Below are 12,662 nucleotides of genomic sequence, written 5' to 3'. Positions count from 1 at the left end.
ACGCCCGCTCGTCAGTGAGCTCTACACGAGACCACCCCTTGTCTGACTGGGGCTCCTTCATCGGCAATTACAAGCATGGATGGACGCACTTGGCACTCATCATGACCCATTTGGACCTGATGTTGTCAACCCTCTTCCCGATGTTAGAGATCAAGTTGGCCTAGCCGGCCGCGATGAAGTTGGCGCACCCTGAGATATGGCCACCGGTGACGCGAAGAAAGAAGAAGTGGCACAACACTGCCATGGATGGCATCACACCCAGGTACGCCTCGCAATAGTAGGCGAAGATAGACAAGAGAAGAACGGAGTTGGGATGGAGATGCAGCGCTTGCAGCCCGAAGTGGTCGAGGACCTCGAAAAAGAAATCAGAAAAGGGGGGAACCAACCTGGTGGCAATGTTGCTCGTAAAGAAAGGGAAGAAGGTGCTTCCCTCAGGCTCCGGTGCGTCGGAGGCAAGACGGAGCTCCGTCTTCCCCCTCTCGGTACTCTCCCCCGCCGTCAGCAAGCGCGTGGTGGCAAGGTTCTTCTCCGTGACATTGGGCGCATCAAGGGCTGGCTTGGACCAGGCCGGGGCCAAGGAGGACTTGACCATGCGCGACGCCATTGGTTGCAGATGCGGAGTGAGGTCGGAGTGGATCTGGAGGTTTCAGCGGCAAGGAGCGAGAAAGGGGATCTAGAGCAAGGCGAGGAAGAAGCAATGAAGGCAAGCACTATCTGCGCTAGCCTTTTTGTCATGACGGGCATTTGCTGAGGCAGCGTGGGGAAGCAGAGACGCCCACGTCCGATCAACTGCCACATGTCAACCGAGGCCACAGGCTTTTGGGGGCCCGCGGCGCTCCGTGCTTGACTTCTGGCTTCGCCTCGAAGCCAGGCCCGAGCGCGCCTTAGGCCCGGGGGCTACTGCCGGCGTTCTGGGAACGGGGGTCCCCAGACTTGCCTACCTGCGGCCTGCAGCATGGCTGAGCTAGCAGGCCCGTATGACCCATCTTCATCGGCAAGGCATTCAAGACCCTCGTGAGGGGCCAAGCCTCGCGAGGTGAACGGCGCAAGACCTCCTCAGGAGCGGCCTCGCCAGGCACGCTCGCGATGGGCAGAGAGATCAAGGCAGGGCAAACCTCGCGAGGTCCTCGTGACGTGAGCCATGACGATCGAGACCAGGCGGGCGCCAGGAGGGCGCCAGCGTGCACAGTTTCCTTGCTTCCTCTTTGGTGCCAAGGGGGGCAAGCGCAGGCGCGGAGTACGGAGGCATCAAGCAAAGATTTCCATATTGATGCAACGAGACCAAGACCAGAAGGACGGCAAGACAGAGGTCACCATGGAGCCCAGGACGGCGTCACCACCAGAGCCTTTTGTAGGCGAAGAACACTTTTCTCAGGATAAGCTGTACTAGTTGTCCCCTTTCAAATTGGCCGTTGTTGGCTCCCTTCCCGCTCAATATTTGGGGAAAGGACCAGGGCCTATATAAGTAGAACTAGCCACCACAGTAGGGGGAGGGACCTCATCACGAATCGAGAACGGATCCAAGATCATCTCACCCACACAAGTTCGCCAAGCACAAGAACACCTCAACCTCAGGAGGTTGTTCTTCCCCTTGTACTGTTCATCATCCCCCCAAGAGGCAATCCACCACCACCACACTGGAGTAGAGTATTACACCACAACGGTGGCCCAAGCCAGTATAAATCTTGTGTCTTTCTGTGTTGTGAGTTCATCGAGTTCGTCCGCGAGATCTTAGAGAGCTAGGGCGTGGATCCATAGGGAGAAAACCTTCGCGCGCACCCCAGTGTTCGAACCTTGATGGTTTTGCCGGAACCCGTGATCCGACACCCTCCTTGCCGGTCATAGTGGTGACCGCTTCGTTTGCACGCGCTCTGGCAGCAATGGACGTGAGATGAGCGTCATTTTCTTTGGGCCCCTCCTCCTCTCGTCATCTTCGTGCGCGTGAGCATGTCTAACAGCTAGCATGCATCGTCGCCATCCCCTGGACCTCTCTCCCCCTCCCGAAGCCTCCTCGCTAGCGCTCGTCGCCGTTCGCCCGCGGACGCACAATGCCGACAAGGCATTAATGGCGCCGTGGCTTCTTCCCCCCTTGTCCCCGAGCTCTGCCTCGTCTCCGTGACGCTCTGCTGCTCGTCGCCTTCCCGAGCCCTCCCCGTGCCTCTGCTCGCGCTAGCGCGACGGCACACGCGTCATCGCGGCCATGCTCATCGAACCGCCTCGCTGCGCTTATTTAAGGCCTTCCCCGAGCACTCCGAGCTCACTAACAGCCTCCCCATACTCCTCTAGACCCTCCCCACCTCTAGCTTGAGCTCGAGGAGCTCTCTGGTTCCGTCCATGGCCATCGTGCCCGCATTGGCCTCGGCCTAAATTGACTCAAGCCGAGCCCTCCCCTTCCCTCCTTCTACCTCTGCTAGTCCAGCCAGACCCCGACAAAACTCCCCAACCCCTTGGTTCGGCGTCGAAGCACTCATGGCCACGTGTCCCAAGATTGGCCGTCGCCGTTGCTTTTTGCCTCCGTGGTGCGCCGCCGTTCCGCCCCTCCTTGGCGTTCGTTCTGCACCAGGATGGATGCGCGGTGCTCTCCCGGTTGCGTAGGTAGTCCAGGCGCCACAAACGGTGGCCGGAGCTGCCCGAATGGCCGCCGGCGCCGGCCCTGGCCCCTGTCCCGCGCGGGAGAGCGCGTGAGGGAGACGAAGACGTCGTCTATGACTCTTCTCCCCTGGCTAGGTGGGCCCCGCATCGCCCTGGACCCCACCCGTCAGCCACTCAACGCCTGGCCCCACTTTGCCACATCATTTAAGTGGAAGCGGAAACTCCAGAGTGTGTTTTTGTTTTGCTAAAAGCGTATTTTGGGCCTCTTCGACTCTGAGTACGTTTCCTCTAGCCCGAAAGCGTATTTTCTCTCTTTTCAGCGCAGAATACGTTTTCTTAGTCCAAAAGCGTACTTAATTTTGCGCCTCCGTCTTATCCACTCACGGACCCGGCTGTGAATAGTATTTTTACAGAAAAGTCCCTGATCTTCTACACCTCATAACTCTGCAACCGTAACTCCGAATGAGGTGAATCAAATGCCCACTTCTTTGTTTCGTCGAGCCCGTTCCGATGGAACCATTTTCACTATGTTTCAACATTCTGAAAATGACCATTTTGACCTTGCCCCAATCAGCCCCCTCTGAGAGAGTACCCTTTCCGGTGATTCCCTCTGCGGTCATGCCGCACTTCTTCCCCGGAGCCTTCTTCATCCCCAGGCAAGCCACAACCACCATTTGCATGATAGCCATGCAGAAGCATTGGTTTTCAACTTGAATCTTTAATAACAGTTTGTTTGTTTTTCTACTGTTGTCGGTATTTCAGTTATGGTTATGGATCAGTGTTTACCGTCTTGCTATGTTTTCTTGCACTCTCTTGTTATGTTCTTCATGCTAGTATTACGTTAATTTTGGCAATGTTTGGTAGTAGTACATGTTGGTGGTGGTCCTCGGTGCATGACTACCGTCTATTCCCAGTACCGCTGTTATGCATGTTTCTTTGTATCCAGTTGATTAAATACTTGCATGGTAGTTTTATCGTTATGTTATTGCATGGTAGTTTATCGTTATGTTATTGCATGGTATTTATTGTTCATGCTAGTGGTCATGTTCTGCTATGAGTAGTGTTCTACTCCCTCCATTCGGAATTACATGTCGCACAAATGGATGTATCTAGACGTATTTTAGTTCTAGATACATCCATATATGAGACAATTAATTCCGAACGGAGGGAGTAGTTGTGTTATTCATGCTCGTCAGTATGTCATGCTCATCTGGATAAATGATTAAATGTTGTTGTTATGCTCGTTGATTATGTTGTACCTCCATGCTTATGTTGCATCCTGTTATTTTTATCATGGCTCAGCATATTGCATTCAAGTTTAACCGGATTAAATTAAACTTGAACAACTGTTGGCTGAGTCATGGTGCCACCATATCGACCGGACCAGTGCAACCACACTTACCCTATGGGGGGGGGTCCTAACTGGGTCTACTGTCATGCCTCTCACCGGTGCCTCCCACGAGGGAAGGTTATGCGCGGGCGCTACCCTGATCAGGTAGGACGGCATAAGCCTTGTGTGCCCGTTGTTGAGTATGGATCCCTGTTCCCGTTTGGGACCGTTTTCCACGACGGTGGCCGTTGGTGCATTTGGTAGGCATGGGGCCACCGAGGACTTAGCCCAAAGGGAGTTGGTCGGAGTGGCCGGGAGGGTGTCATCACTACAAGAAATATGTCAACTTGTGACCTTCTGTCAGTGACCCTGAAAGAATTGGTCGTAAATCTACGACCATTTGAGACCAATTGGTCAAAAGCTGTTCGAAGGGCTCCAAACCCTAAAGCATAACGACCATTTTGGTCAGAAACGTAAGCAGACAATATTGTTCACTCCCCCTATTTTTACCCAATTGCGACCAATTTAAAATGTCATATTTTCTAATTCGTATTGCCTCAAAATAATTAGACATCCATGCCAACAGTTTCGCCTATGTGTTATGTCCATGTGTCGGTCACCTCAGCAGTTTCACCTACGTGTCATGCACACGTGTCAATTTTTGCTTATGTGTCTATATTGCATTGGGTTTATACTGCAATCCAATGACATGTGGGACCCAACAACCACCAACATGACATATGGGCACCACCAAATTGACATGCAGGACCCACACCGACCTGACAAGCAAGCCCCACCACCGACCTGACAAGCAGGACCCGACCAACCTGACAAGCGGGACCCATAATGCAAGGCCTGAAACAGAAAACTACACAATAAAACAAATATGAGGTCCTCGGTGCATGACTACCGTCTATTCCAAGTACCGCTGCTATGCATGTTTCTTTGTATCCAGTTGATTAAATACTTGCATGGTAGTTTTATCGTTATGTTATTGCATGGTAGTTTATCGTTATGTTATTGCATGGTATTTATTGTTCATGCTAGTGGTCATGTTCTGCTATGAGTAGTGGTCCACTCCCTCCATTTGGAATTACATGTCGCACAAATGGATGTATCTAGACATATTTTAGTTCTAGATACATCCATATATGAGACAATTAATTCCGAACGGAGGGAGTAGTTGTGTTATTCATGCTCGTCAGTATGTCATGCTCATCTGGATAAATGATTAAATGTTGTTGTTATGCTCGTTGATTATGTTGTACCTCCATGCTTATGTTGCATCCTGTTATTTTTATCATGGCTCGGCATATTGCATTCAAGTTTAACCGGATTAAATTAAACTTGAACAACTGTTGGCTGAGTCATGGTGCCACCACATCGACCGGACCAGTGCAACCACGCTTACCCTATGGGGGGGTCCTAACTGGGTCTACTGTCACGCCTCTCACCGGTGCCTCCCACGAGGGAAGGTTATGCGCGGGCGCTACCCTGATCAGATAGGACGACATAAGCCTTGTGTGCCCGTTGTTGAGTATGGATCCTTGTTCCCGTTTGGAACCGTTTTCCATGACGGTGGCCGTTGGTGCCTTTGGTAGGCATGGGGCCACCGAGGACTTAGCCCAAAGGGGAGTTGGTCGGAGTGGCCGGGAGGGTGTCATCACTACAAGAAATATGTCAACTTGTGACCTTCTGTCAGTGACCCTAAAATAATTGGTCGTAAATCTACGACCATTTGAGACCAATTGGTCAAAAGCTGTTCGAAGGGCTCCAAACCCTAAAGCATAACGACCATTTTGGTCAGAAATGTAAGCAGACAATATTGTTCACTCCCCCTATGGTCACCTCAGCAGTTTCACCTACGTGTCATGTACACGTGTCAATTTTTGCTTATGTGTCTATATTGCATTGGGTTTATACTTCAATCCAATGACATGTGGGACCCAACAACCACCAACATGACATATGGGCACCACCAAATTGACATGCAGGACCCACACCGACCTGACAAGCAGGACCCAACCAACCTGACAAGCGGGACCCATAATGCAAGGCCTGAAACAGAAAACTTAAATATGAGGTTGTGGGAATCGAACCCACGCCCTCGTCCACCTGTTGGCGGTTCCAAACCACACCACCACCGCTTACTACGTGACACAAGGTAAGAGGAATTGCTTTTGTAGTCTTACTGTCCGCGCTGGGCCAAAGCCCATTTCCAAAAAATGGGATCTCCTATACCGCGCGCTCTTCCTACTCTCCTCTCTTTTGGGAAGGCCCGAATACGGCACCCTGTTTTCTTAATTTATATTTGACAAAAATGATTGTGTATTCAACAAATGTTATATAAATTTTTAAAAAATGTTTATGAATTCAAAAATCATTCACAACTTTTTAGAAAATGTTCAGAAAATTTAAAATATTGGTTAATTAGAAAAAATATCAATTAATAAAACGCTTAGGGATTCAAAAAAAGTACATGCATTACAAAAATATTCATCAAACCCAAAATATGTTCATGAATTTCAAAAATGTTTCCCAATTTTTTGATTTTTGTTTTGAATTTTTCACGCCCGTTTCAAAATGGGGTCAAAATGGCGGGCATTACCGTTCCTAGCTAGTGGTTCAATCTTGAATTTTTTTTGATGTTTCTATGATTAAATAGATACTTATTTACCTAGAAATGATTTTTGGAGAAAAATATAGAGCAAACTATGAGGCACTTGAACTTCAAATTTGACCTGTTTCCTACTGAATCCGCGAAAATTTGTCTTTTTTACCAGAGGTGGATCAAAGCTTTTGACACCCAACCATTTGGTCAATTGTGCATTAAATATGGCCTAGTATTTTAGAAAAATTATTTGGTCCAATTTTACAACAATTATTTGGGAGGTCCTTCAAAAAAACCGCCGTTTGGGCACTCGAAAAATGGAAAATGGTTTTTTCGTACAAAGAAAATGAAAACTTTCTTAGGCAACATTGTTTGCCATTCAAACATGCACCCTTGTGCACAATATGAGATCATTTGAACAAACTATGCCATGAATGTGGCCATAAGATTGATCATTTGGCTTGAAAGCCATTGATCTCCACACGTGATAGCTCGTTTCTGAGAACACTTTTTAAAAATAATTGCTGTATTACAAGTTTATTATTTTTATGGGAACTTGGCCACATATAATGACACAATGCGAAGGTTTCCCAATTTTTTTGATTTTTTTTGAATTTTTTATGCCCGTTTCAAAATGCGGTCAAAACGGCGGGAATGATCGTTCCTAGCTAGTGGTTGAATCTTGGAATTTTTTTGGTGTTTCTCTGATAAAATAGATACTTATGTACCTAGAAATGTTTTTTTGGAAAAAATAAAGAGCAAACTACAAGGCAGCTACAGTTCAAATTTGACCCGCTTCTAGCTGAATCGGCGGAAATTTGTCTTTTTCATGAGAGGTGGATCAAAACTTTTTACACCCAACCATTTGGTCAATTTTGCATTAAATATGGCCTAGTATTTTAGAAAAATTATTTGGTCCAATTTTGCAACAATTATTTGGGAGGTCCTTCACAAAAAAACCTCATTTTGGACACTCAAAAAATGGAAAATGGTTTTTTCGTCCAAAGAAAATGAAAACTCCCTTAGGCAACATTGTTTGCCATTCCAAGATGCACCCTTGTGCACAATATGAGATCATTTGAACAAACTATGTCGTGAATGTGGCCATAAGATTGAGCATTTGGGTTGAAAGTCATTCATCTTCACACTTGATAGCTTGTTTCAGAGAACACTTTTTAAAAATAATTATCGTATTACAAGTTTATTATTTTTCCTGGGAACTTGGCGACATGTAATGACACAATGCGAAGGTTTTCCATTTTTTGATTTTTTGATTTTTTATGCCCGTTTCAAAATGCGGTCAAAACGGCCGGCTGACCGTTCATAGCTAGTGGTTGAATATTGGAATTTTTTTGGTGTTTCTCTGATTAAATAGATACTTTTGTACCTAAAAATGATGTTTGCAAAAAATAAATAGCAAACTATGAAGCAACTGTAGTTCAAAATTGACCCGCTTCCAACTGAATCGGCAGAAATTTGTCTTTTTCACTAGAGGTGGATCAAAACTTTTGACACCCAACCATTTTGTCAATTGTGCATTATATATGGCCTAGTATTTTATAAAATTGATTAGGTCCAATTTTGCAACAAATATATGGTAGGTCATTCACAAAAAAACTCATTTTGGGCACTCGGAAAAATGGAAAATGAATTTTCCGTGCAAAGAAAATGAAAATTTCCTTAGGCAACATTGTTTGTCATTCCAAGATGCACCCTTGTGCACGATATGAGGTCATTTAAACAAACTATGCCATGAATGTGGCCATAAGATTGATCATTTGGCTTGATAGCCATGAATCTTCACGCATGATAGCTCATTTATGAGAACACTTTTTTAAAAGAATTGTCGTATTACAAGTTTATTAATTTCCCTGGAAACTTGGTCACATATGATGACACAATGCGAAGGTTTTCCAATTTTTTGATTTTTTGAATTTTTTATGCCCGTTTTAAAATGCGGTCAAAACGGCGGGCTTGACCGTTCCTAAATAGTGGTTGAATCTTGGAAAACTTTTGATGTTTCTCTGATTAAATAGATACTTATGTACTTAGAAATGATTTTTGGAAAAATGAAGGGCAAACTATGAGGCGGCTGCAGTTCAAATTTGACCCGCTTCCTCCTGAATCAGCGGAAATTTGTCTTTTTCATGAGAGGTGTATCAGAGCTTTTGACACCCAACCATTTGGTCAATTGTGAATTAAATATGGTCTAGTATTTTATAAAATTGATGGAGTCCAATTTTGCAACAAATATTTGGTAGGTTCTTCACAAAAAACCTATTTTTGCCACTCGGAAAATGATTAAAATAGCTATAAAATCAGAAATGCATATAAATTGGTCCTTACCCATAAAATGTGGTCTAAATCTAGTGAAAATTTGTGTGGTGCCCTTTTGCAAAATATTATTGATAGCTACTTCACAAATTCTCTCTATTTTTTGTACCTGAAAACTATTTTAAATCACTGATTTTCCGAACCAATCAGAACTCTTCCCACGGATCGATGACATGGCGTCCATCCATCCATCCATCCATCCCACATCCATCCATCCATCTATCTATAGAAAAAAAGAAAAGAAAAAGAGATAGCCCCACCCGCAGCCCAAACCCTAGCTCATATCGACCCCTCCCCGCGTCGCACCCTTCCTCCCTCGTCCCCATCTCCTCGCCGCCGCCGCCCACACTTCCTCCCTCGTCCCCATCTCCCGATTCCTCCTCTGCCGCCCCTCCCTTCCACCACCCTAGGCACTCCACCACCGGGAGGCAACCCTTCCTCCTCACCCCTGCCTCTCAACCCAGACGGCCTCGACCAGATCTACGGCCTAGCCCTATCAAGCCGCAACCGTTCGCCGCCGCGGATCCCGCGAGCCCCGTCCTCTTCTACTCCGTTCCGCGGCTCGGAGGTGCGACTGGACGGAGCTGCATCTGGCGCCTACGGCAACGACCACGATGACGGGATTTCCCAGCCGGCCTTGAAGTGCCCAACCTCAAGAAGCACGGCGGCGGCACACGCAGCTGGATCCGCCATGGTGCGCCGTGCAGACGCTCGAGGTCGACAAGGCCACCATGATGCGCCGCTGCGAGCTCCCCGCCCGCGACCTCCGCCTCCTCGACCCGCTCTTCGTCTACCCCTCCACCGTCCTCGGCTGTGAGCGCGCCATCGTCGTCAACCTCGAGCAAATCCGCTGCATCATCACCGCTGACGAGGTGCTCCTCCTCAACTCCTTCAACAGCTACGTCTTCCAGTACGCCGCCGAGCTGCAGCGCCGCCTCCTCCAGTGCGCTGAGGGCGACGAGCTCCCCTTCGAGTTCCGTGCCCTCGAGCTCGCCCTCGAGGCCGCCTGCTCCTTCCTCGACGCCCAGGTACCAACACCATCCACGCGCTCCATAGCCTCCTTGGGTTCCCCCCTCTGAAATCACTGTATATACTTCAGTTGTGATTATTATTAGTCATGGTACGATGATCCCGTGATTATTATTAGTCACTGTATATACTCCACACCCCTGCGTTCCACCCATCTAAAATCACTATATATTGCTGTGATTACCTAGTCATGGTACGATGACCCCATAATTTTTGTGTATAAATTTTCTGCAATACTGCGGTTTAGTTTGATCATAGAATTGGAGTGGGCGAAGTTCATCTGAATGTCTAATGTACTGCATAGAATTAGAGTGATGAAAAACAAAAACCATTCTTCTTTGCTGCACTGCTTATACAATTACAGTCTATAGTCCAGGATTGATCTGTAGTGGAAACTCTGTAGTTGCTTCTTTGTTGGATGTGAAGAAAACTGTGAATTGCATTCTTTTTGAAACGGAAATTACGAATTGCATCAACATAATTCATTTTATTCTATTAATGGTTACTGCTGATGGTGATTAAGCTGAGTTTCCCTGTATGCTCTCACAATTTAAACTAATTTTGCGTGCGTCTTCCATGCATGTTTGCAGCTACATCTCTGGGTACAAGAACTGGTTCCATAACTTCATCAAGCACCTGCGTGAAATCGGTGATGAGGTAGTACATTTTTCTGCTTTCATTGTTGAGTACTACCGAATACTGATGGTGGTTGGTTTGACACAACTACAGGACAGTGGATTAGTAGCATGCATGTGTGACTTAGTTTCTGGTGTGTTTCGCCGGATCCTAGCGCGCTAACCGCCGCCTCCTGCGCCTGCGCATAGCCTCACGCTCGTCGTTCGCGCTCCCTACTGCTGTCGCTGAAGCTCTGTTGCTTCCAACTGCCGTTGCTGCTCTCCGCTGCTGCGTATTGCTCCTGCTCTACGGTACAGCTGCTCTTACTGCTGCCGCTGCATAGCTGCTTTATATACTACTCCGTAGCTAGCTAGTCATACTATTATTTGAGATGATTCTTTGTCTAATTAATTAAAATATTTGTGATTGATTGTTGCCATGAGGTGGCTAGCTTACTGTTAGAAGATGATAGAGGATTGTAGCTTACTGGTTAATGGCCCAAAACAAGGTGTAATAAGGAACAAATCCTTTAGGGGCATATCTGCTACTCTATATGCTGTCATTTGTCTTTGTTTCAGTTTGTTGGATCTGATAATATGTCTAGGTGAATACTATATTTAGATGGTTTGCTCAACAAAAACACAAATAGAGGCAAAAGTGAAAACTTTTAAACCTTTTCCAGGCAAGGAAAAATGAACCGCTAGCACAAATATCTTCTCAGGTTGGAAAAAAGCTCAACACAAATAAAACAAGCACCAAGACGGCTAAATTCTGCAATCCAAATATTATGTCTCTAGTCCAGAATAGTACTCCCCCTCACCCCTCATATTTTCTTCCGAAGTGTTTATTCTTCATTATCATACGGACTTGTATCTACTTAAGATTACATTGAAACATTCTGGTTATGAATACACTGCATAGAAGCCATGTAATTTTGTGGTGCTTTCTCTAGTTCATCCTTCACCTGGGAGGCCACTTGAAGGATTATAACAGCATGACATATCAAAGCTTTCTTGTCAAATGTATGTGTTCAGAGTTGAATCAAAGTTTGAATAAGGCAAAGTTGCTAGCATTGCAGCAGTACGCCCTTCCTAACATATGTATTTGTGTTGTTCCTCACGCCTCTCTGTTTGCTATGATTTATTGGTGCTCTGCAGAAGAACTCAACTCACTGGATGCAGGGAAGGAGATGGAGGGTGACACACAGCCATGGAGAGGAGCAACAGTAGCTCAAGGTCCTTTCTCCTCCACGCCACCTCTGCCCCTCTATCGGTTTGATTTGCTATGTTGGGTTCCAAGATTAGAAATATTTTTTGTTTCCATCTTTATCCATGTGCTATCATTAACTCTGAGAAAATGTTATGTTTTTGCTGATTAGTGGCAGTGCATCTTTGCTTTACTATTCCTAGCAGCTACAGTTCATCTACCATAAACATGTTGTGTACATTCTGAACCCCCAGACATGACACAAGTGATATGTATATGCAGCAGGGAATCATCAACTTGTACAGTTTGTTGACTGGAATGTAACTTGTACAGTTTTTACTCGAATATGTTCAGTTATGAAGTCGTGTAGTTGTTTTTTCTCATCAGTCCTAAACTGCAGTACTTTACTGAATTGTTGATGATGCTGAATGAATCTAGCTTGTTGGGTTCAGTCTCTTGTTTATATGGAATAGCACCCCATCACATGTTGTTGTTGTTGTTGTTGTTATTCACCCTATTCTTGCTGTTTTGTTTTCTTGTTGGCAGATATTTTGAGTAAATTCAAGACGAAAGATGTTCAAAGAAGCTCCAAGACATTCTTATATAGCAAGTTATGTAATAATAGCTGGGTTATCTGGGAATTTAATGTATCTTCTCTCTGTTTGTGAATGAAATAGTAATTATGTATGTGAATTAATGTATCTTCTCTCTGTTTGTGAATTGCATGTATGTTTCAGAATTACAATTTATGTTTCATATGAAATAGTAATTATGTATGTGATTTGAAAATGTGTGCAATGGAAACATGACTCATGCGACCCACTTATCAAAATAATTTGAGCACATTTGAAATTTCTGACGTGTGGGACCAGTGTATGATATTATGATATTTGGGACAAATGTAAAATAGTGGAAAATAAAATGCCAAAAAATAAAAGATCATAC

The 12,662-nt window shown here is 45.7% G+C and overlaps 1 protein-coding gene across 5 annotated transcripts; it reads left to right on the top strand.

Moving 5' to 3' along the window:
• Positions 1–9,130: 9,130 nt before the first annotated feature.
• LOC125509764 (magnesium transporter MRS2-B-like) lies at positions 9,131–12,437 on the top strand. Of its 5 annotated transcripts, XR_007284219.1 has the most exons (6): positions 9,131–9,895; positions 10,487–10,553; positions 10,626–10,822; positions 11,464–11,533; positions 11,669–11,746; positions 12,264–12,437. XR_007284219.1 is itself a non-coding variant. In XM_048674797.1 (3 exons), the coding sequence occupies exons 1-2, from the start codon at positions 9,599–9,601 to the stop codon at positions 10,517–10,519; spliced, it is 330 nt and encodes a 109-aa protein (XP_048530754.1). In that variant the 5' UTR covers positions 9,131–9,598; the 3' UTR covers positions 10,520–10,553; positions 11,669–11,885. The 5 variants fall into 5 exon arrangements, 1 of the variants encoding a protein (XP_048530754.1); XR_007284218.1 differs by lacking the exon at positions 11,464–11,533 and having other exon boundaries at positions 9,132–9,895; XR_007284217.1 differs by lacking the exons at positions 10,626–10,822; positions 11,464–11,533.
• The last annotated feature ends 225 nt before the right edge of the window (positions 12,438–12,662 follow it).

Source organism: Triticum urartu, chromosome 5, assembly GCF_003073215.2.
Source record: "Triticum urartu cultivar G1812 chromosome 5, Tu2.1, whole genome shotgun sequence".
NCBI classification, from domain to species: domain Eukaryota; kingdom Viridiplantae; phylum Streptophyta; class Magnoliopsida; order Poales; family Poaceae; genus Triticum; species Triticum urartu.
This window is presented reverse-complemented; position numbering and strand designations above follow the sequence as displayed.

What these genes read in the sequence shown, in the direction of transcription:
- LOC125509764 (XM_048674797.1), top strand. Translation starts at nt 9,599, where the DNA reads ATGATGCGCCGCTGCGAGCTCCCCGCCCGCGACCTCCGCCTCCTCGAC. An exon ending in GCTCCTTCCTCGACGCCCAG is followed by an intron (nt 9,896 to 10,486) that starts GTACCAACACCA and finishes GCATGTTTGCAG; the next exon opens with CTACATCTCTGGGTACAAGA.